The following is a 25,636-nucleotide window of genomic DNA, read 5'->3' on the forward strand; positions in this document are numbered from 1 at the left end:
TAGTTTCCGAAGTTTTATTTTTTTATTTTTTATTTTATTGGAGTTAAGCTGTTTCAGTTGGTGGTGGGGGAAGGAGGGAATCTTTCTCCCTTAAGATTTTTAAACGGGGAAAATACTACATGCAATCAGATTTTATGGGCAAGAGTGCAGCAATTTGGTTAATGCGGAACCTGGAACACACCGTGATTGGAGGCAATCCAAAGCAATTCTTCGTGCTCAGGGAAGGCGATACTGCTTACACTTTGCAACAAGGGTCAAACTTGTTTGGTCAATATTTATCAGTGACTGAGCTGTAGGCGGGTTGCGGAGATCTATCATTATCCCTGCCAAAAAGTTACAACTAGGATGGAGGGACTTTGGGATTCAATTAAGAAGAATGTTGGAACCTTCCCATTATGCATTGGGTGGACTGAAATATGTACCGTACAAGTCTAAGCAGATTCCAGAGTTTTGTTCTTGTAGACGTGTATTCCCCCCTCCTCCCCTTTCTCTCTCCTGTTTTGTCTTTAATATGTTTGTGGTGGCTAGCTCAACCCCCACTTTAATAAAGTAAAGACTTCCTACTTTTGCCAAATTGCGGAATATTTATGTGTGTGTGTGTGCGTGTGTAGAATTGTTTTTAGGCGTCGCCTCATGCGCCTTAAGCATTGCTTGAGGCACTCACCCAGGCACTAAAGTGTGCGTAGGTATATGTGTGTGTGTATTTGGAATTTGTTTTAGGCATTGCCTCATGTGCCTTAAAGGGTGCCTAGGTGCCTAGGCATTAGGTGAACATCTCACTAAAGGTGCCTTGCCTAGACTCTGAAGGTGAGCACCTCACTAAAGCCTCCTAGCTTCAGACCTTTTGGAGGTGACCTTAGTGGCAGCTCATCTCACCCGAGCACGTAGCTTACTTTGGACCACACTGACTTTAGCTATCAAATCAAGTTATATTGCTCAAGCCCAACATAATACACCACTTAGAAGACATTTCTTGCTCATTTGCTTATCCTGATACAAAGAAACACTTTATAAGCATTTTTTTTTTTCATCTGCTTATCAGCTGAATGCCTTACATATCTCCTTTTTTTTTTTTTTTTTTGATGAGAAACTGCAAACAATTCCATTAACTTGTGCCAATAATTACATCATGGAGAAGAGCTTGTTCAAGAAAACAAGGAGTCTCTTCAATCCAAACTGAGAAATTAACAATGAGAAGGGCATGTTTTGCTGAAATGTGAATGGGCCTATTGCCCTGCCTTCCTACATGCGAAAAGGCTACCCTACAAAACTCATGTGATGCAGCCAGGGAGCAGTACCCCAGAGCAGCAACAGCAGAAGGGGGAGGCGATAATTCCTTAAGTGCATTGACCAGAGTTAGGGAGTCAGATTCAATCACAAAATCCTGGATGAGCATATCCTTTGCAAATTGTAAACCAAGCTCTATGGCTTTAGCTGCGGCCTCAATAGCACCAAAGGGAGCTAAAATCTTCTTGCTGCAAGCCCCAATCAATCTGCCACCTTCATCCAGAATAATACTTCCCGCACCAGCTGATTTTGAGCTGCAAAAACAGCTCCATCCACATTTATCTTATAAGAGTTAGGAGGTGGAGGGGCCCAAGATGCAGGGCATTTTGCTTCCTGCATAATTGTGGATGCTTGACCGGACTGGTACTCCACCAAATAATCAAGAGCACCATGAATTACTGCCTGCACCTTTTTCTTTGCCCCACCATTCCATACCTCATTCCTATTATTCCACAGACCCCATGAGATCATGATCATCTTCTCAACCAATTCTTGATCCCACTTAGCCATATATGTCAGGTCCTAGCAGTAATCCCTCACCAATATGCAGTCATCATCGTCATCATCAGCATGTTAAACCTGATGCAATTGCTCCATCCCCTTCAAAAAACCATGGTAATATCCATCTGTCAAACTGAAATTGTCTACTTGAGAGTCTGTGTTGTGCACACGCATATTTGTATTATAAAAAAAAGATACTTCAATGAAATAGGGCCATACCATTGTCTATAGTGCTTCACAACTTTACAAGTGAGAATGCATACCTAATATAAGAATCAAGACATTTCAATTTTGGACATGATATGTTCAGTGGTAACTAGGAGAAGTAGATGATTTTTTATTCTGATCAATAGCATAAACCTGTGGTATGCGTGACTCTTTTGTGTGCCCAAATGTCTGTAAAGAACCCTTATGCAAAAAGCATTAGTATCAAGATATCAAGAAAACTTAAAATATGTATGACATATATTTGACAAGTAACCCGTGAATAACCTTGTTTTTAATTTGTTAGTGTCTGCTGTCAAAATTTTTGCTTGTTGGTGAGGCAAATATCAATTTTTTTGCCTTGAAATTTGCTAGATTAAAAAGTTACCACCCTAAAAGGTTAAGCTGGCACTCATGCCTTTTCTATTTTGTTTCAGATGTTATAATAGGTTTTTTTTTAAAAAATTTAAAATTCAAATAAAGCCCGTACATATTAGGAAAGTCAATCAATGGCCTTTATCTTTCAAAAGAGGAGCATGTTTTGGGTGGAATACAGGATCAACAAAATGGTAGAGAAAAAATTCTTTAAAAGTTGAAGTCAAAGTGTTCTTATGATAAAATAGAAACTATCACTTAACAAAATTGGTAATTTTACCATCGCTCTCTCTCTCTCTCTCTTAATGACTTAAGTGTGTGTTTATACTAGGGAAAATGGTTTGATTTTTTTTTTTTTTTTTTTTGCTTGGTAAAGTGACTCACATACCCTATGGAATAGAAATTGCATAACATTAATGCCTTAAGGCTAAATACAATTGGTAGTATGAAATTTTGAACATTAGTTGAAAGATCGATCGTTATATCTTGTTCATCTCAAAAGCTAGAATGAAAGTTAAAGGTCTTTTTCTGTTGCTTGTTTTGAGTTTTTTAACCACTCATGTACTTGTTAATGGATTTTTTGGCAGCTTGTGATCAAATTTGTATAGAGCCACTTACTGCAACTCCCATTAATTCACCTTGTGGTTGTGTGTTTCCCATGAAAGTCAGACTTCTTCTGGATGTAGCCACTTTATCTGTTTTTCCAGTAATGAGGGAGCTAGAGATTGATATTGCGGAAGGCACCTATTTGGAGCAAAGTCAAGTTAAAATTATGGGTGTTATTGCCGATAGTCAAAATAAGGAAAATACAGTTGTGGATATTAACTTGGTTCCACTGGGAGAGAAGTTTGATAATACTACTGCAGTACTGACATCTGACAGATTTTGGCAAAAGACAGTACCTCTAAATACAACTCTTTTCGGTAACTATGAAGTGCTATACATTAGTTATCCAGGTACCTACCCTGATTACTTTTAAATTTCTAGCAAAAGGGGACAACAACAAAAAAGGAGTCCTTCAAGTATCCTTCTTTTTTTATATTATTATCATGTTTTGGTCACTGAAATAGTTTTCATCAGGGATTCCTTCTTCACCACCTTATGGGAGTTACATTGGCAATGGACCAACAGGAAGTGTTGGAGACCTCCCAATCACAGCAAATTTTATCAACAAGAACCAGCAGATGAACCTCAAAACCATTGCCATAATATCTTTGTCTGCATTTGTGCTTGTATTAGTTTTCATTGGAGCAGTCTCTATCTTTTTGAAGTGGAGGAAGGTTAGAAGACCATCAAATGCCGTTGGTCCAGCATTTACACCCTCTGCAAACAAAAGATCTGGTAAGTTTATGAATTATTATGCAGATGCTTTTACTCAGATGCAATGTCATCAAATGTTTTTAAACTTTTTATGGTGAACAATGCTCCATCATGACTGTATATGTGTTAGTCCTCCCTAGCTTGAAAAGTTTGGTTCCTTTGCAGCCACCATTTATTTTATATGCCTGCCTAGTGCCTAATTATTATATGTAAATAAAATATCCTGAATGTTCTATCATAATTTGTCATTTTTGGTTAAAATCTAGTCATGCCTGGTGAATTATTACTCAAAAGGACGGATGTTGGTCTTGTGGCTTGTGGTCATGATTTATTTCCACATTTGCACTATGTTTCCTAGATATTCCATTTGTTTTGAGTCATCCTTCTGCTAAAAAACTTGATAATAATGTTCTTATTTTTTTTGTTAATAATGTCTGAAGTAAAGAGGAAAACTCTTTCAAACACTAATAATTTACCAGATCAGTAATATGAACTTTGATGTGGTGAGGAGAAATTAGGTCTAGTGTAGTAGAAGGGTTTAAGAAGAAATTCCAATAAGGCAAAGAAAAAGGATAATAAGAATGAGGTTGGATCTGAATTGCCTTTTCTAAGTAAAGAAATCATTGCAAAAAATAAAATAAAATAATGAAGCAAAGGGCAGCAACCCAAGTACATGAGATGTAGGAGCAAAGAACAAAAAAAGGAGGGGTAAAAAAGGTCTTCAAAAGCATGCTATATAAGAGATAGGAGATGTCAAAGTCCATTCATATGAGGTCTTCAAATGCAAAGCATAATCTTTGGCCCCTCAAAGTTGCATGCATTCCTTTTTCTCAAAAGATACCACATTAGACATGGAGGAACCACTTCCAAATCCTCCCATTACTTCTCTTGCCAAAGAGCCTCGTACAACATGAGAAACCCCCCATCACATAATAAAGCATTACCTAGGAGACACCAAAGAAGCATAATATCATAACCAACTCCCAAGTCATCACAAAATGTGGGAAGATATCAAATCTGAAATTTCTTGAAGGCTATACAAAAACGATGCCCATGATTTAAAAAATTCTGTGTATAAAAGCCTTTAGCAACTCTTATATAACAATTAAATCCCTTCTTCTTCACTCTCTTCTGGATTGGAGTGCTGCTTTTAACTCTTTTTCCTGTTCTAATTTATTAGATATGTTAGAGCTTTGTAATTTGAGTATTTGATGTACTGCTACTCAAATACACCACCAGTGTACCTGGGTTTTCTTTTCTTTTTTTAATCAATAAAGTTTTTTTACTTATCAGAAATAAATAAATAAATCTTAACCTACCAATTTCATTAAAAGTCACATGCTAGTCAAATGACCTTTTAAAATACTCGAGACATAATAATAAATGAAACATGAAATATAGAAATAAAAGACAACGGACTGATGGGCCTTTTTTTGGGGGCTTAAATTTTCCTACATCAGTTCTCCTTGGGTTGGAGAAAATTCGTCCTTAGTTGGACTTCAATTCTCCACAATTTATCGGAGTCTCAAATAATATTTTCTATCTTTTCATTCTGTCTTCTTAAATGCATCAAGAAATAGTACTTGTAAAAAAAAAAAAAAGCATCAAGAAATAGCTACTTAGCCTTAATACGCCAATAAGAACTTCTGCATAACAAGGTTTGGGACATTTCTTCTATTAAGGACATATTTTATGTAATTGGCTAATCCTTTGACAAAACGCACTTTACTTGTATTTGGGTAGATTTAGGATGCGTTTAATACTTCAAAGAACATGTTGTTCAAGTCTAGTATTAAAACCATGAAGATTGGACCAAGAAACAAGTGAAGAAAATGTGTTTATTAAAGCTGGACACCTGGTGGACACCTGGTGGACACCTGTGGACAGTTGCTCGACAGCTTCTTGACAGATAGCTATCTATCGAGGTTTAATGAGGCTCGACACCTACTATCTATCGAGGTATCTATTGAGGTTACGAAAATCAGAATTTTCAGATCTGATTTTTGGGTTAGACTTTTGTATTTGTGTAGGATTTCTTTTCCCACAACCCTAAACATATATAAGGCATATTTTAGAGGCCGTCACATAAGAGAATACAAGAAGAACATATGCAAAAGGTGACCGAAGCCTTATTCTCTCAAAAAGAAGCCACTGCGTCTTTGCGCCTTAGGGTTTTGTAACAAAGTGCTTCTTGATCTTCATTATTGATGAAGTGAAGAACTTTGCAACCAACATCTTCTTCTCTAGTTGGTGATTAAAGTCGCGTACTGGGATCCGCGCAATTGGTTAGTCGCGTACTGGGATCCGCGCAATTGGTTAGTCACGTACTGAGATTCGTGCATCAAAGGGTGGAGTTCATATATTGAAGAGTTCAGAGGTTCGAAGCGGTAGAAGGTTTCTACTGTGAGTTCATTTACGGGAATTGTAGAGTCTAAGGACAAATGTTTTGTACTAGATCTGAAAATTCTCTTTATTATAGTGGATTGCTTTTCGGGAAGGTTTCCCCCCAGGTTTTTTACTGTGAAACTGGTTGGTTTCATTGGTTTTCCTGGGTCATCATATCTTATCTTATTTATTTTTCCGCTGCAATTATATTTGACATGATATTGATGTTTGTTTGTTTTAACAAATTTTATGCATAATAAATCTAGTTAACAACTTGGGTTTAAAACTTGTTAATTCTATCAACCGGAGTCTAAATTTCCCAACATCTTCAATTTGTAACAAGAACAAGTCACATAGAACAAAGTACCATCATCTGACACCATACAACTTTATTCTAAAATTGGCTTAACCCCATCCATGTATCTCTTGGAGCTTGTTGAATTGTGTCTCACAGCTCTTGCTCCATAAATTCTTCCTAAACACAATCAATTCTTGTATCTTTATCTTCATAAAAAGGAAGATTATCATGATTCAGCATTATGCCAATAGAAAAATTATTAAACATCACATCATTCCAAGTAACAATATCCATCTTCACTAAAAATTTTCAATTTTGAATTCCATCGAACAGTACTAGGTTTTTCAAATCGTGTGTATACAAATCTTCCGTGTCCAAAAGAACGCTCTTAGGACTTGCATCGAACTCTTGATGTATTACTTTAATAAAATAATTTCTTTAATTTGTATTATGTACTCACCCCTAAACCATCATAAAGAGAATCCCAGTTTATGGCGCAAACTCTTTCAAAATTTTCATCCTTTAATTCAACTACACACACCAACTGATCTTCCAACCTACCTCATGCCGCATGCTCTACCTGGTATCATGAAAGCAGTTTTCATCTTCTATATCATCATTCTCATCCTCATGACCACTTTCCAATATGTCCAAGGGGTTGTAGTTTCCTTCCAAAATCTTCATGTGAGTCTTCCACTGGTTCCCATTGCTGAAAAGAACAGCTAGCAATAAATCTTCAATAATACGCCTTATCTCATTATTTTTTTTTTCCTACTAGCCTTGATTTCTTCTTCCCTCATGATCTCTACCACAGCCGGCCATAGCTTAAAGTTACTATGAATTTTTTGGCTTAGATCTAGGATCTTTTGATCTAATTCAACTTGATGGGGTGAGGACTTATGTTTAGCGTAGAAAAAGAAATTCCAGCAATAAGATTTAAAAAAGAGATGAAAAATAGAGAGAATAAGATTGCAGTTGGAACAATTAGATATCAATTTCTAGGCTCGAAGCTCAAGAAATATTCAAATATGAAATTTCATAAAATGGAGAAGAAAAGGTTACCTGCAACAATTCAAAAAAAGTGCTATTTATAATTAGTGACTCACCAAGAGCCTAGTAGCTCAACTAGCACCATCTAGTGTTTCCAACAGAGATGTTTAGGGTTCAAATTCTTCAATCCCCCAGTTATTGATTTATCAGGAAAAAAAAAAAAGCATTTGGTGACTCAAGAAATCTTACTCTTCATCTTACATATAATTAATAAAATCCTTTTGATCCAACTTCATTGAAAGTCACATGATTTATTAAAATACAGACTAATGGGCTTTTTTTTTTTTCTATGGGCTTAAAATTTCCTACATGAGACTTTCACCACTGATGGATCCCATGAAAAGCACACATACCATGCTTTGAATCTTAAAAAAAAATTTTAATCTTTTTTTTTTTTTCACACATACCATGTTGAAAATATTCATTTCTTTGCAAACTGCCCAGTAATTGACAAAAAGGGAAGAAATGACGAGTCTCTTTCTTCTGGCCCTAAAAAAATGGAAATTGTGCTATCAAAGAGGCAATTCTGTGAAAGGTTAAAGCTAGTCCCATTTGTTTTATTTTATTTTACCTTTTTAAATAATTTGTGCATTATAAGAAAATGCTCTTTCAAACCCTAGTAATGTATCACCACCACCCAGTTGGGGGAGTTCATACCTCCCCAAGGGGTGTGGGTTCAAGCTGACGGGGTCACAACATCTATATTATGTAAGTGTTTCTAACCCTTAAAAAAAAAAAACCCTAGTAATTTATGACATCAGTAAATAGTTCTGGACATTCACCGCTGATGTATGATGAATATCCTGTAAGGTCTGAGTTGTGCCGATTCAAATGCTAGCAAGAGAACCATGTTACAAAATTTAGTGAAATAAATAAACATTTTATATCAATCACAATACCTTTATAACTGATACTGGATCTTCTTTATCCACGCTGGCCAGTCTTTTAAAGCTGGGTTATTAACTTTTGATGTATCACCACACTGGCCAATCATGGAAGATTCCTCTTGCATGAACAATAGAATAATAAGCTGATCAATTTGAGTGTTACCTAATGAGCTGCTTCAACACACTTTATTCTTAGTCAAAATAATTAGTCCTCTGCATTTAACACAGGCATAGGGTCTGTATTATCAAGTAGTATTGCAAGCTCAACATCAGTATCCCTCATGTGTTCTCTGTGCTAAAACATTTGCACTTGCTGAGCTTGAGAAGGCAACTGATAAGTTCAGTTCAAAGAGGACTTTGGGTGAAGGAGGATTTGGGGGTGTTTACTGTGGGATTATGGAAGATGAAACTGAAGTTGCAGTTAAATTGCTTACAAGGGATAATCAAAATGGGGACCGTGAATTTATTGCAGAAGTTGAGATCAGGTCCCTTGAGAACAGTCCGAAGCAAGGCGGCCTTGTATCGATTTACAGGAAGTAGGAGTGAGCATGGGGGACTCATTCCAAGGCATGCTTGGAATGATGGGTGTTGGGTATAAGATTTCTTTCTAGTATTTCAAATTGTACAGTTCCAAAGATTCAGAGCTTTTATTGAGAGGATGATTGGTGTAGTTTAGGTATCTGGGATTTCTACAGTTACCGCTTTTGGAGAGAGAGATTGATTGACTTCTAGTTTTGGAAATATTTCATTTGTTAACAGATACAAGTTGGAGATACAAGTTGAACACTCCCTGTCTCATAATGTTATAATATATTTTTGTGGTTCAATCTTCTATTGAATTTTTTGCCATTTACCTCCCATTTGTTAGGCTGAAAATGATCTCCACTGGCAGTCAATGCTTTTCAAATGAAATTTTTTACTGAGATCACGTTTCTGTGTTTATCTGCTTCAGATTCTTCCAAATTTGAAGATCTGTTTTTCATTGAGACTGAAGTGGAGCATATTTGAACAATTCTCAAACTCACACTTAGTCTAACTACATTGGGGTACAATTGCCTTATATGTGTGCTCTGTGCAAGAATGAAAAGGTTCAAGAAGCCTTGGAAATGATCGGTGAAAATTCTAGGAAATGATGTATACATAATGATATATTTACGTTTGAATCTGTAATATCAAGACTGTTCAAGGCCGACAAAGATGGAATGATTTTGCCATTTATTTTATATCAGCAAATGTGTCACAAGTTGTATGGTACTCCTATGATTTTTGCCAACTTTTTTATGAAATGATTTTTGCCATATGAATAATTCATTATCAAGTTTTATTTTATTTTGTTTTATTTTTTATGAAACAAATGACAAGTAATTTAATAATTACTAAGGTAATTTACTTTTAAAAAAAAATTATTAGTCAAGTTCAAGAAATTTAAAATGTTACTTTAACTAAAATCAGTTTCAAGAATTTTAAAATATTCTTGAAAATATTTCAAACAAATATGGCTTTTCAAAAAATTATGTCATTCCTATTTAACTACAGAATCAATTGTAGATCAACTCATTCAATTATATTGGAAACACATTTCTACTAAATCTCAAGATTGTCTTGTGAGTTTGAGTTGAGATTTACTGCATGACAAGTTCAACACAATACATTCTTTTGGATTTGATGGATTTCATCATGCAATTCCTAACCCCCAAGAACCACGAAAATAACCCGACCCAATTACCGGGTACTTGTATTTAATTTGGAGCTCTCTGGCTGACGGTCCAAATTTCTAGATTTCTTCAATATAGTTAGCATCCATTGGATGGTCTGCATGACCTGAACTTTCACTGTGGTTAGCTTTGTCCTTAGTTTTCCCCCTCTTTTCTCTCTAGATACTAGATGTCATTTCAGCTCAAATGATTAAAAACAATTCATTTCAACGTAGAACAAATCAATTCTATAGAAGGATCACGGCCATTTTGCTTTATAACTACTCCAAATCTGTGACTATTGGGTTCCTATGTGAAAATTCTGAGTTATCCATTACGAGTAATGTTGAAAAGACCAATTTTTTATTTTTTATTGAAGTGACCAAAAAGCTACAATCTTTATTTAAAACATATTGTTTTGGTATTTACTTAAGTGGAGCAAATTAGTAAATCTTTCAATGATACAGTCTTGAATGATAGCAATCGATCAGAGTTTGAGAATGAGTGGGAAAGGTTGCTTAAATCTTTCCATCTCAAAGAGCTTAGGAAGTCGCTTAATAACACCCTGGCTAAGCAGGGCTATCTATCAATGCGTAGTATACGTCAAATGAATGACAATATGGGCACCTGCCCATTTGAATATCTCCATGATGTGGGCGTATCAAATACATAGATAGGTTGTTGATGCAGATGAAAGAAGAAAGGATTGTCTTTAGAGAGGCCCTTTTCCTTTTAATTATGTATTATGGGACAACCAGTTCTCCCAAGCAAGCAACTAGGTTGCTTTTGGATATGAGGGGTGTTTATTCTTGTTAACCAAGTTTTTGATCTTATAATGTTGTATTGGATATGTTGTGGCTGAAAATTATTCCAAAGTTGCACCAAATGTTTTCTATGACATGTTGAGTAAGGGTGTTTCTCCCACAGTTTACACATTTGATGTGGTGAGGTGATATAAGTACTTTGTCTAGTTAATGTGGTGGATTATGCGTCCTCTCTAATTAGAGACATGACAAGAAGTTAGCGTGTGCTGAATTCGGTAGTATAACAGAGTCTAATATGTGCACTTTCTAAGAATCATAGAGTGAATGAAGGCATTGAAACTTTTGGACGAAAATTTTCTTATGGGTTGATCACCTGATGTTCAGACCTCTAATGATGTTATTTGTGGCCTTTGCAAGCTCAATCGGATGCATGAGGCAATAGAGTTGGTTGATCGGATGCTTGTTTGGGGTTCCTCCCCTCATTATGGACTTCTAATGAGGCAAGTTGATGAAGCAAGGGCCAGCTCCAAATGTTGTTTTTGTCAATACCTTAATTGATTGGTATGTGTCCTCGATGTCTTTTAGGTTTAACATATTGACCGTGGACTTTACAAGAAGGATGTTTGACTTCAGCATATGGATTGGTTAATGAGATTGCATCAAGGGGTTGCAAGCCCTTATAATGTGTATACATGATATTGATAGATGGGCTCTGCCAAGAAGGCCAACTAAGATCCTGTCCCTGATGATGTTTTAAATTAGATGTCAGGGAATTTATTTGAGAATTATTTATTTTCAGTATGTTATTTGCATAATGTTTCTCAAAAGATATAGTTTTTAGTAATTTTTATGTTAAATATGTTAGAAAAAAAAACAAAATCTAATTTTTTGAAAAGTTAGTTTATTTCAAGAAAGCTAAAAGTTAGATTATATACCCAAAAAAAAAAAAAAGTTGAGACAAAAACAAAAAAAAAAATTTCAACAATTCTCAAACTCACACTTAATCCAACAACATTGGGGTACAATTGCCTTATACGTGTGCTCTGTGCAAGAATGAAAATGTTCAAAAAGTCTAGGAAAGGATGTATACATAATGATATATTTACGTTTGAATCTGTAATATCAAGACTGTTCAAGGCCAACAAAGATGGGATGATTTTGTCATTTATCATATATCAGCAAATGTATCACAAGCTGTATAGTATGATATTTGAAATTTTTTTTATGAAATGATTTTTGCCATTTGAATAATTCATTATTAAGTTTTATTTTATTTTTATTTTTATTTTTTTAGGAAACAAATGACAATTAATTTAATAATTTTTAAGGTGATTTACGTAAAAAAAAACTTTATTACTCAAGTTCAAGAAAATTAAAATGTTACTTTGACTCAAATCAGTTTCAAGAATTTTTTTTAAAAAAATAGTAGTATTTTTTTTGATGAGGTACAAAATATCACATAAGAAATATGTTAAATAAATAAAAGAAATATTCAGCCTTAAAAAAAAAAAAAAAAAAAAAGCAAGCGGGAACCCTATAAATACCTTAGATTCATAACGGCTCTTTTTCTCTTTCTTCAAAAAGCTCTCTGTCTCTGAACTTGGGACCAAATAAAGCTGTCTCTCTCTCTCTCTGTCTCTCAAACACAAACACGCCCCCATCAAGGAGAAACCGAAACGACTCGTTTTGGTCAGAAACAAACACTGCAATTTACAACACACTAGAGGTTTTGTTGTCTTCTTCCACTGACTCTGACTCTGACTCAGACTCAGAGGTACCTTCTTTCTTAAAGCAATGTCTAGACTATACTCTTCTTTTCCGTTTTGGGTTTTCTTTATTGTTTGATTTTTTTATCCTGGGGTTTGTGATTTTTTTCTGTTTTGATTCTTTTGCAAAATTCAGTATTGCTACTTGAATATTAGGGTTTCATATTGGGTTTTTCATTGATTGTGGGGGAAATATTCTGTTTGGCTTTTTCTTGATTATTTTTTTAGGGTTTGAATTTTCTGGGGTTTGATGTAAAAGTGTTTGTGTTTTTTCAGATTAGGAAATTCAGTTTCCTTTTCCGTTTGGCGTTTTTGTTTTTGATTGTTGTGGGGTTTATTGCAAGGGGGTTTGTGATTTGGAAAATTCCACGTTGTTACTTCAATCAATTTTGGTGTTTCTGGAATTTTTGTTGAGCAGGTGCATTATTGGAATTGTCTGTAAAGGTTTCACTTTCAGATTAGGAAATTCAGTTTCCTTTTCCGTTTGGGGTTTTTGATTGTTGTGGGATTTGATTTATTGCAAGACGGTTTGTGATTTGGGAAATTCCACGTTGTTACTTCAGTCTTGGTGTTTCTGGAATTTTTGTTGAGCGGGTGCATTATTGGAATTGTCTGGAAAGGATTCACATGGTCATGGACAATCCTGATCAGAAGAAGAGGAAAAGGAAGAATAGTAGAGACTCTGTGGCTGAGGCACTGGCGAAGTGGAAAGAAAAAAATACTGCCCAGTTTGCGTCTTGTGGGGCTCCTAAAGTTCAAGCCAAAGGGTCAAAGAAAGGGTGTTGTGTGAAAGGAAAAGGAGGACCCGAAAACTCACTGTGCCATTACAGAGGGGTTAGGCAGAGGACATGGGGTAAGTGGGTGGCAGAGATTCGTGAGCCAAATGGTGGAAAAAAACTCTGGCTAGGGACTTTTGAGACTGCCGTTGATGCTGCGTCCGCGTATGACAAAGCTGCTTCAACAATGTATGGTTCGTCTGCTCGACTTAACTTTCCAGAAATATCAAGTCACACATCCCCAATGGAATCTGTGAAGGATTGCTGCTGGACTTCCTCTGAATTGGTCCCTTATTCAATGGGAAGTCCTGTGGGATCTGAATCCACAACTGCGGCAAACCCTTCTGAGTTTTGTGCTGATGAGGATGCACTGTATTATCCTGTCACTGAAGCCAACATGCCATGTTTGGTGGGGACAGAGGCTGAGGGTGAGTCTACTGGTGTGTCCGAGTTTTGTGCTGATGAGGGTACTCTGTATTATCCTGTCACAGAAGCTAAGGATGACTCTACAAACTATTTTGGGGATAATGGACAGGAGAACTTGCTGGACTGTTCAGAAAATGAAAATTTTATGTATGAAATTATGGCTCTATTAAACAATCCTGTTGGCAACACAGATTCAGTGCTGGGTTTTGGTTATGATGCTGATCAACTTGGATTAGGGAAATTTTAGCAGGCTTTTCAACAGTATGCCACTTATACCACTTATTGGAGTGAGTTTGAAGGTTTAGACTTTGTGTAAATGTCTAGTTTTGGTCGGTATTAGTACAGTTGTCAAAAAATTTTGGTAGGGTATTTTTATTCGCTTACTGATTCTGTGTTAAGGTTTATACTTGATGTAAATGTCTAGTTTTGGTCAGTATTACTATTAGTTATCACTTATCAAAAAGTTTTGGTAGGATATTTGTATTTGCATGCTGGATTCTGTTTTGAGGTTTAGCCTTCATGTAAATGACTAGTTTTGGTCAGTAATAGAATTACTTATCAACAGATTTTGGTAACATAATTGTTTTTGTTTTTGTTCTTGTTTTTTTTTTTTTTTTTTTAATTTTTAAATTTTTTTTTTTTTAAAATTCTGGTTTACCATATAATTGTTTAATATAAAATCTTCCCATTCTTTTGTTCTTCCCCCTTTCTCTCTATCTTTTTCCTTCTCAATTGATAGTTTGCTATATGTTTCTATAATTGCTTGTTAATGTGTTTCTAATAATTTCTATATGGTAGAGGTAGTGTCGTATGCTGAATTTAAACTCCTATGGTTGGTGATGCTGTCAATATCTGTTATTTTTTTGTTGTTATTCTAGTTTGGACTATTCTTTAAATAATCACCTGTGGCACAGCTTGTTACTAGTGGCTCTTCTTCTATCTGTCTCTGAATTTCTTTCATTTTACAATGGACCATGTGGTTGGAAGTTAGAACTTAATATTTTTGAAATGCGAATGATTTCATTCTATATACAGTTTATTTGAGGTAAGATATTGTACTGCAGAACCCTATTGGTTTAACCTATTGATTTAAAATGACAATGCCCATAAAGACTGCAATGTCAACATCATAGCTAATGCTATCTTAATGGTATTTGGTAGAATAAGTTTTGAAGGATTTTAAAATTTCAATGCGTATTAGGTTAGAAAAATTTAACTCCGCCTGTGTTGGTGCTTAGTGCCATATGTTTTGTTCACAGCCGGTCCCAAGCCCGGAAAAAGGAAGAGGGTTGCGGTAGGTAGCCGCGTAAAATTTAGTCACTCTATTTTAATGGATCCATGATTGTTGACGCAAAATAATTTGGTAACAAGGCTTGGTTGTTGTTGCATTAGGTTAGTTGGAATTTATTAACAAAATATGATTTTGGATTTTTGTTGTATTAGGCTATTTTGTTAGCTTTTTTATTAGATTCATATACACACTTGCATACTTTGTGAGTGCAAGTACTAGTTGTGCAGTGTGGTAATTTAGGCATGGAAGTTTCCCTTAATCTTTGCAACTACAGTGCCTTTCCATCCTTGGCGGGCTTGTAGCTCGGTGAGTACTATTAATTAATTCCATGTAGTGCTAGCTTAAGATAGGGTTCGGACTTAGGACTGCTTGTTCTAATAGTCCGAAAAGCTTAAGTTGTTATAAAATAGTAAATTTAATCATTTAATCAATATTCTAATGGCATTTATTCTGTTTTGCTACTGCATGTCTTGCCAAGAGAATTTTGTAGAAAAGCTACATTTGAATTGGCGGTTCCAATGATGAAATGGCGCTACCCCTTTGGCTAGTTGACATTTGACAAGCTCCTCTTGTTTCTATCATGGTTAGCGTTTGGAAACATTGAGAAATACGGGTTGAGCAGGCTGGCAGTTGGGCCAATGCAGCTCAAGAACACTAAGGGGAAGACTCCTGTGTTGGAAATTTGTGCATTGGACAAAATCAAATCTGGTGCCATTAAGGTGGTTCTTGATATCAAGAAGTTCTTAAGTGACCAAGTTGAGCTTGTAAATGGCGAAAAGCTTGATATTGATTCAGTTGGGGGAAAATGGCTACTTGCTACTGGATACCACCACAATGTCCCTTCTGGGCTTCAGGTGAGAAGGTTTCTAATTCCTGTGTCTATCTTATTTTTTGGGTGTTTGAAGAGCGGTTTTGATGGTTGGTTTTTTAACAAAGGAATAAGGAAGTTTTTAAGTTGATTTACATGCTGAAAAAATGTTAGATTCTGAGCTTATGGTTAGGCATTTATGCCAGTTTTGAATTTGTCCTATTAACTCTTAGAAGCTTCCTTCTATGATTGTTTTGTAATTGATATTTTTGTCTGCACAAACAGGCTAATGTTGTATTGGTTTATATGCAGGAAGGTGAATTCTTCTCCAAGAATAGTTTTCCAAAGGCACCGTTTCCAAATGGGTGGCAAGGAAATAGTGGGCTCTATGCAGTTGGGTTCACTAGGAGAGGGCTCTCTGGTGCATCCTTGGATACCATGAGAATAACAGAAGATATTGGCCAACTCTGGATAGAGGAAACCTAGCAAAAGAAGAGCACAATGGCTTGCCTTAGAGTGAAAGAAAAATAATGACATTGTATAAACACACAAAGAAAGAAACAGATAGCACAGGGTCAGAGCCCTCTCCAAAGGCCCAAGTTTTCAGACATTTTGGGCATTTTGCAAACTGAGGATGATGAGGTTTCTTCTTCTTGTTACTTTTTTTTTTTTTTTTGCTGTTGTTGTTGTTGTGGAAGTTTCATACAGTTTGTGTAACATATTCAATGATGAAGTCAAATGACAAAAACTTCTTTTTTCACTTTTATATTTTGTATGTTGTCTTGTATCTCTATTCTAGCTTCAAATCAAGAAAGCCTTGATAGCACATAGCAGAATAGTTAACATTATTTGTTTTTTTTTTGATAGGTGTAGGTAACATTATTTGTACTTTTCCTAGTACGTTGTCAGATCAAATATGAGAATCTTCTTCACTTCAATTTTAATAAGAGACTTTAATTGAGCTAAATTAGAACCAACCTAAAGCTTCAGAGTTGAAATAGTAACAAAAAAGACATAGAGGTGTGCAATTACTTTTCCCTAGGATTAAATGGATCCCAAACTGTAAGATTATTGTTCTTACTGCCTAGCTTGAGGCATAAACCCAGATAATTGAAACTTTGTATAAACTCAAGTCATTTTATCTTGATTACTGTCGCCATAGAGTAATTACTAATTAGAGAAGTTATAAATGTAAAGGAAACTTGGCATCAAAGGGGTAAAATTGTATATTTACCACAAAAAAGAAGGTGTAAAACACATCTATCAAAATCTATAAACCACTGATAAGGTTATGTAATGGATTGCTAATTATTTTGTTATGCATAGACATGGGTAAAGATGATGTGGTGGATTCCTAACAATCAGATTTTGCATTTGCTGATTAGCAAAATTATTGTTGAAACTTGAAAACATACCATTATGTAGTAGAATATGGGTTTAAGTGATAACCTGGTAGTAATGGCATCCGTAATAATGTCTAATGTCTATAGTTCGAACCCCATGTCCCCCCTTCCCCAAATCCTTTCCATGCAACCACACAATTTTCCTTCCCCTAAAACCCACAACATTTTCTCCTACTTGTTCCATTCATTCAGTCCAAAGTTGTGGTGTGCACGTGGAGCTGCTGACTCCTCCTGCATCTCCCGGAGAGATTCATGTGATCGTTGGCCCCATGTTCGACTGAAAAACCACCACCCTTCTTTGCAGAATTGAATCTGAGAGCAGCAATGGCAGGTTTGTGAACCTTCACTAGTTTTAGTTACTTTCTTTATGTATGTTATATACATGCTTGAAATTTATGTAGGTTGTGGATAAAATTTTAGCTCATTTTGGTGGATGGTTTTTTTTTTTTTTTTTTAGCGCGTTTTATGTGGTTGGTGTTGTTTTAGTGTCAACTGTCAAACATGAATTGGGTAGTTTAACCATTTGTATGGAAATGTTCCCTTTTAAATTTTATGTATTGTAATTAATCTTGAGCTTGCGTTTACGTGAGTTGTTTTTAAGATTGTTGCTTTTACGGTGGACAGTGTTGTTATTATGCCAAATATGAGATGTCTTAGGTGCAGTAGTGTTGATTGGAATTATGCTGCTTTTATATGCATATTTATGTATGCTTTATTATTGAATTTTGCGGGTTGTTGATAATTTTTTTTGGGTTGGTGGGCAGTATTGTTTTTGTGCCAAAGATGAGATCTTTAGATTCAGTGGTGAATTAGGTAGTATGAATATTTGACTGTCTGAATAGAATTTTTCCATTCTTACATACATTTTTATATATGTATGTATTATAATTGAATTTGAGCTTGAATTCATGCAGGTTGTTGATAAAATGCTGCATTTATTTGGTGGTTAGTATTATTTTCTGTGCCAAATGTGAGATCCTTAGGTTGAATAGTGAATTTGGTAATTTGAATATTTGGCAATTTGAATGGAATTTTTCATTACTATATACATACTTACGTATGTAATGTGATTTTTGTAAAGCTCAAGGTTTGATGGAATTGACATGCGTAATTGCATATATTATTTTTAGAATTGGGAAAGAGTAGATTTTGGCAATGTACTGGTTCAATTGATGGAATGTGATTATCACCAGCTTTCAGGTTGAGCCTTACAAGAGCTAGCTCCAATTGGATAAAACATTAAAGGGTCTTTGTATTTTGGGAAGATTGAGGGAAGCTGAGGGGCTGTTGTGCAATACGGTAGTATGAGTGGAACCAAGAACCTATGCTCTTCTATTGCAGGAATGCATATTTAGAAAAGATTATAAGAAGGGGAGAAGAATCCATGCACTAATGGTTGTTGTTGGATATGATCCCAATGAGTATTTGAAGACTAGATTGTTGATATTGTATGTGAAATCAGGGGATCTAGGAACTGCTCACGTTCTATTCGATAATTTGCAAGAGAAAAGCTTGGTTTCATGGAAAGCAATGATTGCAGGGTATGTGCAAAAGGGGCTTGAAGAAGTGGGGTTAAATCTTTATTACAAGATGAGACAGACTGGTTTTACACCAGACCAGTATGCCTTTGCACGTACAGAGCTTGTGCCACTTTAGCAACACTCGAGCATGGGAAACAGGCCGATGGTGTCATGATCAAGTGTCAAATTAGGGAAAATGTGGTAGTCAATAGTGCCCTATGGACGTGGACTTTAAATGCAGTAGTCTATCTGAAGGGCATTGGGTATTTGACAAGTCTTTAAATAGGAATGTTGTTATGCGGACTGCTTTAATCTCTGGCTATGGTCAGCATGGAAAAGTTGTAGGGGTTTTGAAATCTTTTCATAGGATGAAAACTGAAGGTTTCGAACCAAATTATGTTACTTTCCTTTCAGTTCTTTCTGCTTGCAGCCATGGAGGTTTGCTTGATGAGGGTTGGGCATATTTCTCATCTACGACCAAAGATTACGGAATTCAGCCAAGAGGACAACATCATGCAACTATAGTTGATCTTTTAGGGCGTGCTGGCCCGTTACAAGTATGAACTTGGTAAAGCTTGTAAGGATCACTCAGTGATATGAGGTGCTTTGCTTGGGCCTTGAAGGGTTCATGGAGATATAAGTTGTAGATTTTAGGGAATAAAATCAAAATTTTCCTAAATTTTAAAGATGTAAATTGTAATTCAATCTTTTATAATATATTGAAACTGAAGAAAAACAACTGTTAGTCTGTTACTTGCTAAAGAATTATTTAGGGTGAAATGCCTCAAAAGAATTATTTTATGAGGAATGATAAATTCTTTTATAACAGTGCAGCAACCATCTTGATTCTCAAAAATAAATAAATAAAATAAAAATTACAAAATCATCTGGCGGAGAAGGTTTCAGGAAGCACCTAACGGTCCAACCCACTATTTAAATTTGAACATATTTTCTGGGATAGTAGTACCCTCAATTTTAAATTAAAACCTTATATGTGTTTAGAAATTTAGTCTGGCACTAACAGTTAGCCGCCCTTACCTAACCTGTTATATTAACCTAAAACTTTGATTTTTATAATAATATGATATGAATGTATTGTGGTATATAGAAGTTAGAATAATTTATGTTTTATTTTTCCTAGGCTTTGTCGTCAGTGTTTGAAATCCTTGAGTGGATAACACACTGCGCGCCATATTAAAAAAATTAGAATAGCTGGCCATCCATAGTATATGACTGAGTCTATGGGTACTATTGCTACAAATTTTACTCCTTCAGTGGATCATGATGTGAAAATGCTAAGTTTTTATTAACTTTACTATAAAAATATTATAAAATAATGTGTTATCAATCAAAAAAGGTAATTCAGAAACTCATTTATTATGCTGTTGATATCTACTAATCACTTTTATTGTTACATCATTTTGTAAATCTTATATAAATAAAATTTGTGGTAGTAGACTATAGATTGATGTAGCATTGAATCACGTTGGTGCCACTTCAACAATATAAAAATATTAGATTATTTTTTGCAATCGGTAAAATATCAGTTTAAAAACCTTTTGAATTAATTTTTAAACGATGGTAGAAATATTACAAATTTTATTATATAGGTGTTACAAATTAATATGTCACTAATCTAATAAAATTCTCTATCCTAGCATCATTCATTTTACATTACAGAATCTTGATCCACCTGTTGGATATATTTCAGCAATTTATTTTTGTGATAAAGCAAAAGGAATAAAACACAGATATAAGAAAAAGTAATAACACAAATAGATGTATAAAGTAACAGCAACAAACAAATACTGAATATATATATATATATATATATATATATAAAGAAAAATCTGCAAATAATTAAAAACTCACAGACCAAAAACATGAAGGATGAATAATTCAGATCAAATTTTGTGTTTGACACAATCTCCTTAAAGCAGATTTTGCCTCTCACACAATTACTGTGGTGCTTTGAGACTCACGGACATCTGCCTCCCAGAATAAAATGATTTACAGCACGAAAACGAAGCATACAAGGTCGTGCTCTGCGAATGACTCAATGTCTCTTTCTCTCTTTGACACAGAATGAATGCACAAACAAAATTCTCACTTGAGAGGTTTTTCTTAAAAATGTAGTTTCTATGAATAAGGAACTATGCAAAATTATACGTTATTGAACAAGTACTCTGTTTCAGTAATAACTGCTGCGCACAAACTAACTAACTCAAAACTTAAATAAATAAAATATTATTATTTGGATAAGTAGGCCCAGTCCACATATGCCAAAAGTCCAACCCAATGTCCAACTCATGAGCATATAAATTCATATATTATCTATTTTCTTTCCTTTGTGAGACTCAAGATTTTTACCATTTTTAATAGCATCTTCAAGTGAACATAAAAACATTAATTTCTTATTTACTCCTTATTTACTCCGTGCTATTTTTTCAATAATCCCCCACATGAATAGAAATTGATAAACACAATACAAATGATGATGCAGGCACAGAGAGAGTAGAAGAAAAATTACTGTATCGGGAGAAGTAGCTTGTGGCTTTGAACTTTCCTTTGTGAAAGACTATCGGATATACTAGCTAACCAGTGAACATGATGTCTTGAACTGTTCAGCCGTTTGTGTATACCAAGACAATAGAATTCACATAGCTCCTGTTCGAACATATTTCGTTCTTATAGTTGTGTTCATTTTGGCCCTAAACATATCCTAGTAAATTCATGAAGTGCTTTAGAGAATTCAGCCTTAAAACTCTCATGGAAGCGGCCCACTTCACACTCATATAGGTGATTCTTATTAAGAGCATCCTGCTAAGATATAAGAATCATTAAAAGCAAAGTTTACCCTGAACATCGCTTACAGGCATCACTATTTCATCATAGGAATGGGAGGGAGATGTAATCTTCATAATGATAAAAATAGTCTCAATAATTTTGTTGTCCCTTTGAAAACCTAGATCTTGGGATCTCCAATCAACTAGATGGGGTTACTGTCATAGAAACTTTAGGTTATAGGCTTTAACCCCATTCCCCTCGATAAACAGTTTACTTGTTCTCCACTCAAACAACTGATTACAGATCCGTTTTATAATCTGGAAATACTTCCATTTGAGAGCAACTGCCTCATGGTATTGTCTCCAACAAATATGTTGAGACCTACAATAACTCTGTGCCCTACCAATATATACAAATAGGAGGTATAAGTATCCAACAATGCATGTTTGTTTAGATTTATTGACTTCCCAAAAAATACATATGCTCTTTGCATAAGGTGTTCTCATTAGATTGTCGTCACAATTCTCATGTGATTGAAACAAGACAAGTCCATTAGATGTATTAGAAATTTTCATTTCTTGTATCCCATCTACAACACTTATACGAGCATATCCCACAACGACATGGCCTTTTGTGATATATTTCACATCACATACTAGTCGCATTAAATCTAAACTCATTTGACACCATCTCATCGTCAAATTTCTAATGTCATTGGATTGAAACTTGCTTCAATCTATACAATGATTTAACAAGTTTAAGCACTTTGTTTCCTTGTACAAGAACCAAAAACCCCTTTGGTTTATTGTGTATCAAGAAAACTCACATCTTCCTTTTATTTGTAGTCTTCTATAATAAGTCTCGCATTGTAATAGTCAATAATTCCATCAACTCTCAAATTCACAAGTGGTAGATCTACCAACTACTATGCATAGATTTCTAAGATGGATTTATTGCACTATTGACAATCTCTTTTCCAAGAAGGCACTTTAGGATTTTGCTTCTTTGAAGCTTTAAGTTCATCTTCTAATATAAAAATTAGAAAAATTTGGACCAAACAACCATGATGTTTGTCCTTTTACTACGCTTAGGCTCAACCTCTCTTCCATCAACTCTTGATCATGAGAAATACTAAACGTAGACTCAAACTTTCTTTAAAAAAGGTTAACACTTGAAATATATTCTAATTAATTTTCATGCATTTAAAAATAATAGATTCATAAATTAGAAAGCACTATGCACTACTATTATGACCATAACCAATGAAAACATAATCAATAGTTCTTTATCCTTTAGGAATAAGATCCACCACTTTCATCAAACACCCCCACATTTTAAGAATTTATAAAAAGACAATCACTCTTTCCGTAATTCACAAAGTGTCTTAGTGGTTTTCTTTTAAGGTATTTCAATGAAAAAATAAATTGGAAATAACAGCTTCCCTCCACAAGTTCTATGGTAATCAAGAACTTATTGCATTCATTGAATTATTTCTCAACTACATTCTTATAATGAATGAATATCTCTAATGCCTCATCCTTACTTACTTAATAAGTACTCATAACAGACTCTTGTGCATTCCAAATTTTTGACAACTCAAGTATGTTTAACTAAGGCTATACATACTCAAAACAAATTAAACGGCTATACACAAAAATTATGTATTATTCATATCAATACATAATTAATATCTTTGGCCTAAAAGTGATCATTACACACTATAACTAAAAGTGATGCCCCATAATTATAGCCCATAAATGTGCAATTCATCTCACTCTTTTTCAAGTTTGACGCTATCAAATATTAGACTTATATTCTCACTTTTGAAATCAATATATATATATAGCAGAGACCTCATGTGAGAGTGCATGAGGTCCTGCTACGTGGCACTCTAATATTGCATTTAACATTTTTTACCTTTTTCATTAAGTTTTTTTAACCATTACCCAATAGATCATAGTAATTTATTTTTACTATTATATAAATTTAGCATTTTTTACCTCTTTTTATTAAGTTTTTTTTTACTGTTACCTAATAGATTATAGTAACTTCTTTTTACTGTCCTGCCACGTGGCATTCTAATATGCATTTAACATTTTTTACCTTTTTTCATTAAGTTTTTTTAACCATTACCCAATAGATCATAGTAACTTATTTTTATTATTATATAAATTTAACATTTTTTTACCTCTTTTTATTAAGTTTTTTTTACTGTTACCCAATAGATCATAGTAACTTCTTTTTACTATTATATAAAATATGGGTTGTTCTTGACAATTAGACCCATTAAACCAAAATTAATTCTCTATAAAATAAACTACCTTTTAAAAGTAGACCAAACCTTATGAAAAACTCAAGCCAGTTCTTACCTTACATATTATGACCCAAGTTTGACCATTCCCACGTGTAAATCAAAGCAAAAACTCTCACCCTCTTACAAACTCTCTTCTTCCTCCCTCACGTATAGGTGATACTTCTAGAAAATCTCATCATCATGAAATTATGTCTTCATTTTTCCCTAATTTCAATTCAATATGCTTTTGTCTATTAATAATGTTCTACGCAATTTATGCAGACAAATTCTCTGTCATCGACCAGTGCAACAAAAATATATATAAATCTTAAGATCCCTGAGGTTGCTGAAATAATTGACAAGTGCATATTTCTAAAATCTATAATAACAAAAAAATCTAATAAATATCATATGCTATCTCACAAAATGCCATAAGAGGATTTATCTTTAAATATTATGAAGACAATAGTAAAGATAAAATGTATTGAATGAGATCCTACGAAATAGGTTTGTTAATCATTTCAATTTATACTCATCATTTACTAAAAAAAAAAATCATACATCATATTATTTACATTAAAAAAAATAATACATATTAATTTCAATATTCATTGCAAGATGTGAACTACTAGGATATTGCAATAATAAGTAATATTGATACAACAATAGGTTGATATTATATTTTATGCGTACTTTGTGAAAGGAATGTCAAACCACAAGCAAAATCATTTTGGTATGCAAAATGTGAAACAAAAATAAATCTTTATATCCCAAAGTTAGAGGCACTCACATTAACTACATACTCTCCAAATATTTATAATATATTTATCTCACTATAACTACTATATATATACAATTGCAAACTACTTCAGATACATGATTCAAATTGAAGTTTTTGATGCAACTATCAAAACAAATTTTGTGATATTTGATTAAGATACCGAGAAAATCCTAATTGAATCTACAAGATATTTTGCTGAAAAATGAACTGAGGTATAACTTATTTAAATTATTGTAAAAATATTGATATTGGAGAACGAATTCCACGTGATTTGAAAAAAAAAATTAGGAAAAAAATGAATTTCTCTACTTCATTTGAATGAATTCAATCTAAAGGATGATTTTGAAAATTACATAGTTGCTAAGATTTTTGATGCACCTTCAAATGATAAAAAGGTAAGGAAGAAAAAATATACACAATTTAATATGCTATATTGATTCTTTTTGCTGCACAATTCCAAAATTAACGAAAATAAAAATATTTACAAAAAACTGTAACATCATTGAAATTTAATATAAATGCAAATACTATGAAAAATCTTAGCGATAAAGTCCAAACTTTGTAAGATCCAATTAAGAATTTCTCGATGCCAATTCATAAGTGATTAACACAAATGATGCAACAAAAGGAACAAAATGATGAAAGCTCAAAAATTGAACAAATATGGACGGACTAAACTTCAAACGTTAATGATGATAACAAGCATCACCATACCTTAATAACAAAGATTGAAGGAAAAAAAAAGATTTCGTAATGAAGCTTTTTATTACATCATATAATAAAAATCAATAATATAGAATGAATTAATATGCTTTTATCAACTTTTATTATACAATATTACTCCAAGTTGTTTTAATTATTGCTCATTACATGAACAAAATAATTATAATAGATATATGTGAGCAATTTATAATTATTACTTTTTATGATGAACTCATTACTAACAAAGTTTTATAATAAATATGCTATAATATATGTCTAATATTTTTCAAAAACAAATTTACATAAAACATTACAACA

The 25,636-nt window shown here is 34.0% G+C and overlaps 2 protein-coding genes, 1 long non-coding RNA gene and 2 pseudogenes across 3 annotated transcripts; all 5 read left to right on the plus strand.

Annotated features, from left to right (window-relative positions):
• The first annotated feature begins 3,296 nt into the window (after nt 1–3,296).
• On the plus strand, nt 3,297–8,590 carry LOC142619250 (uncharacterized). The gene is made up of 3 exons (XR_012841470.1): nt 3,297–3,323; nt 3,448–3,708; nt 8,536–8,590. It is a non-coding gene; the product is annotated as an uncharacterized LOC142619250 (long non-coding RNA).
• Nucleotides 8,591–8,755: 165 nt separating this feature from the next.
• Nucleotides 8,756–11,448, plus strand: LOC142620656 (uncharacterized; annotated as a pseudogene).
• A 1,190-nt stretch (nt 11,449–12,638) lies between these two features.
• LOC142621322 (dehydration-responsive element-binding protein 2C-like) lies at nt 12,639–14,058 on the plus strand. The gene has a single exon (XM_075794640.1). The coding sequence runs from the start codon at nt 13,159–13,161 to the stop codon at nt 13,978–13,980; it is 822 nt and encodes a 273-aa protein (XP_075650755.1). The 5' UTR covers nt 12,639–13,158; the 3' UTR covers nt 13,981–14,058.
• A 909-nt stretch (nt 14,059–14,967) lies between these two features.
• On the plus strand, nt 14,968–16,596 carry LOC142621103 (putative indole-3-pyruvate monooxygenase YUCCA9). Its single transcript, XM_075794417.1, has 2 exons — nt 14,968–15,878; nt 16,145–16,596. The coding sequence occupies exons 1-2, from the start codon at nt 15,663–15,665 to the stop codon at nt 16,316–16,318; spliced, it is 390 nt and encodes a 129-aa protein (XP_075650532.1). The 5' UTR covers nt 14,968–15,662; the 3' UTR covers nt 16,319–16,596.
• A 667-nt stretch (nt 16,597–17,263) lies between these two features.
• On the plus strand, nt 17,264–19,376 carry LOC142620657 (pentatricopeptide repeat-containing protein At4g16470-like; annotated as a pseudogene).
• Nucleotides 19,377–25,636: the final 6,260 nt, after the last annotated feature.

The sequence above is a fragment of the Castanea sativa genome, chromosome 12 (assembly GCF_040712315.1).
Source record: "Castanea sativa cultivar Marrone di Chiusa Pesio chromosome 12, ASM4071231v1".
NCBI classification, from domain to species: domain Eukaryota; kingdom Viridiplantae; phylum Streptophyta; class Magnoliopsida; order Fagales; family Fagaceae; genus Castanea; species Castanea sativa.

Bases quoted from the DNA above. Each gene is read 5' to 3' on its own strand.
- LOC142621322 (XM_075794640.1), top strand. From the start codon at position 13,159: ATGGTCATGGACAATCCTGATCAGAAGAAGAGGAAAAGGAAGAATAGT.
- LOC142621103 (XM_075794417.1), top strand. From the start codon at position 15,663: ATGCAGCTCAAGAACACTAAGGGGAAGACTCCTGTGTTGGAAATTTGT. The intron at 15,879-16,144 runs GTGAGAAGGTTT...GTTTATATGCAG, and splicing joins ATGTCCCTTCTGGGCTTCAG to GAAGGTGAATTCTTCTCCAA.